The sequence below is a fragment of the Cyprinodon variegatus genome, unplaced genomic scaffold (genome assembly GCF_000732505.1).
Source record: "Cyprinodon variegatus isolate N-32 unplaced genomic scaffold, C_variegatus-1.0 Scaffold330, whole genome shotgun sequence".
Taxonomy (NCBI): domain Eukaryota; kingdom Metazoa; phylum Chordata; class Actinopteri; order Cyprinodontiformes; family Cyprinodontidae; genus Cyprinodon; species Cyprinodon variegatus.
The window spans coordinates 524,501-530,723 of NW_015150783.1; the positions used below are offsets into that span (position 1 = coordinate 524,501).

General features: G+C 39.7%; 1 protein-coding gene across 1 annotated transcript in view; it reads left to right on the forward strand.

Annotated features, from left to right (window-relative positions):
• The window catches only part of kctd6 (potassium channel tetramerization domain containing 6), a 14,386-nt gene that overhangs the window by 687 nt on the left and 7,476 nt on the right, over positions 1-6,223 (forward strand). The window contains exon 2 of the mRNA XM_015385073.1: positions 2,348-2,517. Coding sequence (XP_015240559.1) covers positions 2,348-2,517 — 170 coding nt within the window. The remainder of the gene's footprint in view (positions 1-2,347; positions 2,518-6,223) is intronic.

The window sequence follows — 6,223 nt, forward strand, 5'->3', positions numbered from 1 at the left end:
TGATTTTATATTATATTCAATCCCCAGCCAGCTGGGAATTCATAATTTTCTGATACTTTAAGATGTTTATTGCCCTCCTCAGTAGGGGTGGTAAATATCTTATTTAATCAGATATTATTTGGGCTGTTATATATTGTTTATGAACACACTGTGGAAAGTGGACCCTAGGTCCTCCGGCAGTCTAAGCCTATAACAGCATAGCTATAGAGATAGCTCAGGATATGTTATTATATTTTGGAGAAACCAGACAACAACACAAACATATGGGAAAGCAGAGGAGAGCCGGTTCCTCTGGGCAACATTCAGCTGTACAGTTGCACCTGAAGAACAAAGGACAAACTTTTGAAGACCAGAGTGTTAAGATTTTGGGCAAAGATGACAGATGGTTTGAAAGGGGAGAAGCGGAAGCCATCACTGAATAGAGGGGGAGGATTGGGGTTTCAGCTTCCAAGCATTTACAGTAGATTCATGGAGCTCATCCCAAAGCACTCCCATTATGACTCCACAGACCAATCACATAATCCATGCACAACAAAAGGCTCCAACAATCCAGAGGAATAAATTAGATTTGCATCTGACTTAGAATGTGATGGTTGGTTCCACAGGAGATGAGCCAGATAACTAAAAAAAAACTAAAACCTAAAAGATTTTGAATTAAGGCACTGTTAAGTGTCTTGAGGTGGTATGTATTGTTAATTGTTGCAATATAAACAGTATTAAACTAAAATTCTGCTTCATGTTCTTCTTTAGAAGCTCTAAGAACTCATTATTAACCTGCAGCTTGACAGCAAAATCCTCTGTTGGAAAAATATGAAACAATATCTTTGATGTATCGTGGAGCTTGATTATCGGGAGTTTGTATGTTATTTAGTCATGTAATTATTTAAAAGAACGACAATGAAGGGAAGCTAAAATAGGAGAAATGTGATCTCTCTTTATAATTTGAATCAGGACTCTGGCTGCAGTGTTTAGGATTAGCAAAATACTTCCTGATAGTAAAGAATAACAGCAGCCCCGCTTTGAAATAACAAATGGTTGGTTAGGACCCCTGATCTAATCAAGCTTACTAAAACGTAACTTCCTGTTTATAGATAATATTTCTTAAAGTCTTATAACATCTATCAAAGTGAAATATATTTAAAGATGACTTTACTTCTCAAAGCTAATATTAAACCCCTCAGAAAGTATCATAGATGCACAGTGTGATGGAAAGATTGTTTGCAACATTTGATTGTTATGCACATAGTTTTGTAGCTATAACTATAAGTTATCGTTATAAATTATCTGTTAATGCTAATGCTACGTTCAGCCTGCAAGCGCTGGAAATAAGCCTTTTTCATGCTTGTTCACATTAAGGTCAGACACGTGTCAAGAGCATTTTTGACGCTCCTGTCATGCATCTAATAAAGTGTCCAGATGCATCTGCTGCTCCTGTGTTAAATGGCAGAGCGGCTTTGCTATATTAGCAGTGATCAGAGGGTAAAAAGTAGTTTTAATATGTTTTTAAGTGAGAAAGTACTGAAAATTTTATCTGTGCAGTCAGTTCATCAAGATTACGGTCCTGTCTTTAAATATTATTTCCCTGTCGAAGCCCCTCAGACCCCAGTACACCGCTGGAAATCCCCTTCAGTGGCAGCCTCTGGCCCGGTCGCCTTTTCCCGATTTTCTGCTACTGCTCATGGCGGCTGAACGGCGTTTTTTATGTACGTGATCCAAACTGCAGGCACCAGAATAATAAAAGCAAACATATTTTACCAGCAAGTTTCCAAATTTTAAGTTAATTTAATCATTAATAAACTGTTTCAGAGGAGTGATCATAGCGCTCTGCATCCGCAGTGCTGTGTCTGTCTCCCTGCCAGCTCCCAAATCAGCTTCTCTCATTGGTTGATGTCGACGTCGTGCAGCAAAAATTAAATTTTTCCAACTCCAGCAGCTGCTGCTTTCGAACCGCGTCACGCAGGTCAAATACTCAGAAGCTCATGAGGCGCTGCTCCTGCTGCTCGAAACGTGCAGCAGGAACTTTTGCTGCGCCTTGATGCGTGTCAACCATTGACTTTGCATTAAAACTGGCTGCTACTGCTGCCTCTAGCTCGTGCAGTCTGAACGTAGCATTAGGCTTTTTACATTTTCCTGATATGTAGTAAATGTAGGCTCAAAACCAAGCTGTTAATCTAGAATATAAAACTGATCAAAAGCAAATCCGGCTGCTGTAGTTCAGTAGTTCCTGCTGCTCTTATGAGGACAAAAGATGTACAAACCTTTACCAAACTAAATACCTGGGCTAAGTTTTCATGGATCAATAGAGCCAAAATGATGTTGTGACTTTTTCCGTGTCTCCTATATCCAGATGGGAGAGCCAGTAAGTCTGAACGTGGGTGGCTGTGTTTACAGCACGTCTCTGTCAACGTTAAAGCGTTACCCAGACTCAATGCTGGGTGCCATGTTCAGAGGAGACCTCCCCACAGTCAAAGACTCCCACGGAAACTACTTCATTGACCGGGACGGCCCACTGTTTCGGTAAGAGTTACATTTATTGACCCAAATTGTTTGTCTCAAAAGAAGTTTTGTCTAAAAGGTCAAAGTACTTTTTATATCTTTTTTTTTTTTTTGTACGTTTAGAAATTACAAACAGGTTCGATTTTTAATCCCAAGGTTCAGATTTACTTAAGAACATATAACACAGAGAATTTCATAGCTACTACAAAGCTGATCAACTAACCAGGTTCATATGGTTTTCTATCTTCAAAATCAGCAGAATTGTTCTTGTAGCAAATGGTTTTCACTGTGCAGTATGCTAATCATCAGAACTTGCATAATACTGGGAGGAGGATAAATAAATGCAGTACTTATACCCTTACCTAGTTAAGAGACCCTCATCCTCAAACAACAGCTTTTTTTTACTCAGACCAGTTAAAGTTTTAGTGGCCAGAAGGCCCCAAGGCCATTGTTTTAGAATAAATCTAGCTACAGGCAACCTTTGAAGACCTACTAATAATTTCCATACACCAAGTCTATATTCTAACATCAACAAACTAAAAGGTAACTTCAATTAATCCAGTGTCCTACATTGAACAAGAATTTTATTTTTCTTTAGTTAGTATGCATTTGGCAGGGAATTACTACAAGCAAAATCCACCCCATGTAAAAGTAAAAATTAAGTTTAATTAAACTTCCAGAATGTTCACAATTTGGACTAAGAGAGACTGGTGGTTTGAAAGGGGTTTGAAGTAAGCCTTTTATGTTAAGAGAGAAAAACTAACCTTAAACAGAGGGGGTGGACTCAGGTTTCAGCTCTCAAGAACCGACAACACCGCAATAGAGTTGTAGGTTTTTCCCGCTATCATCTCAACCTCTATCCCTATACCAGCAATCAAAACAACTCGCCTGGTCAGCCAAGCCAACAATGACCCGAACGACTCAATTTTCAGAGTTAGGGGCTAATATTGGGTATTGCAGGCCTCAATGACTCCCCATTACTAAGGGGTGGACCTGTTCTTCCGGGTTGCATATTTTCTAAACAAAACAACGCTTTGTTGTGCTACTGTATAAAACCTCGAACTCAACGCTATTTCTGACATTTGAATCGAAAAGGCTTCCTAGATGGTACGTGAAACATCTTCAAACTTGTAAAAAAAAAAGCCCAGTGGATTAATTTTTAACTTTTTTGGAATGACTATGACCTGGATGACTGAGAATCTTCTCCAGCATATCCACCCTTCATGGTGCGGAGCTTTTGTATGTTAATATTGGTGGCCTGAATTTCTTCCTTTGGCCAACATACCTTACCCCAGTAAGGTATCTGGTTACTGGGAAGGTATTGATTGCGCTGAGCTTGTTTTTGCCACATAGCTGACATTTAACTTGCCTTACTCGTTGAAAGTACTTAGCTGTTGCTGCTTTCCTTTTGGCCTCTTCATGGTAGTCATTTGCCTGTGGTATTCCAATGTACTTGTAGCTCTCTTCTACATCTATTCTAATCCAGTCTATCCATTCTCCCATCTGGGGGTGCATTCCCCTCAGTGTGGATAACTTTGCCCCATTTGTCACCATCTGGCAGCATTTCTCCAGCCAGAATGACATTCCAGTGTCCCTACTGTAGATCCCACTGGTGTGGATCAGTCAGTCAATGTCTCGCTCACTCTTAGCGTACTCTTAGCTTAGAGTTTACCACCCCAGTAGGGTTGGTTATATGTTGTTTATAAACCCACGCCCTACTAGCTGTGTGTTAGAACAACAAATGAAAGTGTGAATCGGGCTTAAATAAGGGTCAAAAAGATAATTCTGCTCATATATGGAATAAATTCACCATCAAAATATACAAGTTTTTTAACAAAAATCAGTCAGCTCCAAGCCAAACATATTTCAGTTAAAAGCTCTTGACTGAAATCAAGTTAAACTCAACTAAACTAAACTACTATGTACAAAGCAGAAGGAAAGACATGGTTAAAAACCATAACCAATGACAGGATGCAATGATATCAATGTTTAATGTGGATTTTGTGTTTCTTAATCAAGGTTTATGTTGAAGAATTTGGAATGAGGTCCATTTTTTTAACAAAAGCAAAGCAAGTGGAATGTTTATCCAACCAATTTACTATGAAAATCTATGAGGTGAATAAAACGTTTTTAGATAAATAATGTTTCATTAAATAATTTGCTTAATTAGGACCCAATAACGTTTAGTTAATTGATTCTTAGTCTTCTTTGAGTGAGCTGACATGAGGATTCCCATTAAATGACTTTTGGTCATAATTTTGTAATCAAAATATATTGAGCATATTAGAAAACACATGAACGTTAACACTATATCAGTGTTTAAACCCTTAGTGAAATAAAGCTTGTTTTAGCTTAAAGAAAAAACCAACTCGAACATGTAAGCGTGGTGTACCATGCGGTTCATCTTCTTAGCTTTGTCTTTATTTCACAGTAAATACATTAAATTATCAAAAATCATCAAAATACATACTGTTTACTGGAGAAGCTGTCCCCAATAGTACCAGACCTGCAGACTTCTGTGAATCAATTTGGAAGGCTTGAGTTTTCCTGTAGCACTTAGAAGCAGGTCACACACATCAAAGGTTCCTTTGTTCCAGGTAGGTAAACATCAGGGAGAGAGCTCCCTTAGGAGGCTCCTAACGCCACTCTCCATCTGTAAGTTTTGAAACTCTGAAAAAAATGTTGCAAAAGGTCTGTTTTGCAGCTAGTTGGTTCTGACATGTCAACCATTACTGCTTAGCCTTGGTCTTTCTGGAGATCTGAAACTTGAGACTGGGCCTTCCATGTTGGCTTCCTCTTCCGATGTGAACCCCCGGGCAGCTTCACGGAAGAGACGGAAATCCTGTGTGGTGTAGTGTTAAGGGCAGGTTATACTCCCGCAGCAGTGTGTCTCAGTCAACTTATCGCAGATATTTTCGATTTATGCCCAATATTGAAGCATGGTCTGGGCTTTTTTATTCCTTACAACGCAAGAGGGACTTTAACGAACTAGCTGTGGGTCTAGATACGGCCGATGCGTATAAAGAAGAACGGCAGCACATTAGATGAGTGTGTGGAGTAAGTCTGATTGAATTTAAATAGTTAGAAGGGCAGTAACCTCACTATAGGGCAGCCAGGAGAGGTGAAGGACAGATGGCCTCAGCTCCTAAAGGTCACTGTAGCCTGCAGGCACCAGCCTCTCCCACTAATTAGCCATACACCAAACAACGTCAGGCTGACACTGAATTGCAGTAGTAGCAGTCTGCAGACCAAATAAGCATCAGTGGAAATACTGACCATAAAGAAACTAGACCAACTGTTGAAACCATAAAGAAACTGGTTCAGCTATTGCAGCCCTACTATAGGAATTGCACGAACTGTACGATCCAATTAAAAACTTTACCAACTTGAGCACAAATAAACAAAATTAACCAACTGCTGGCTCCATAAAGACACTGGACCAACTGTTGGAGCCCAAATAAAGACAATGAACCAAATGTTGGAGCCCAACTATAGGGACTGGACCAAGTATTGGATCCATAAAAAAACTGGACCAACTGTTGGTTCCATAAAGGAAGGAACTTGACAAACTGTAGGAGCCCAACTATTGAAACTGGACCAAGGCCATTTCTCAATTCACAAGAACACGAGGCCGTACTCGCGTTCTCGTTAAGTCCGGTCTTGGCAAGAACACAGGAGAGTCTTGACTTGGTGAGAACTCGAGCATGCAGCATAAATCTGGGTCAAT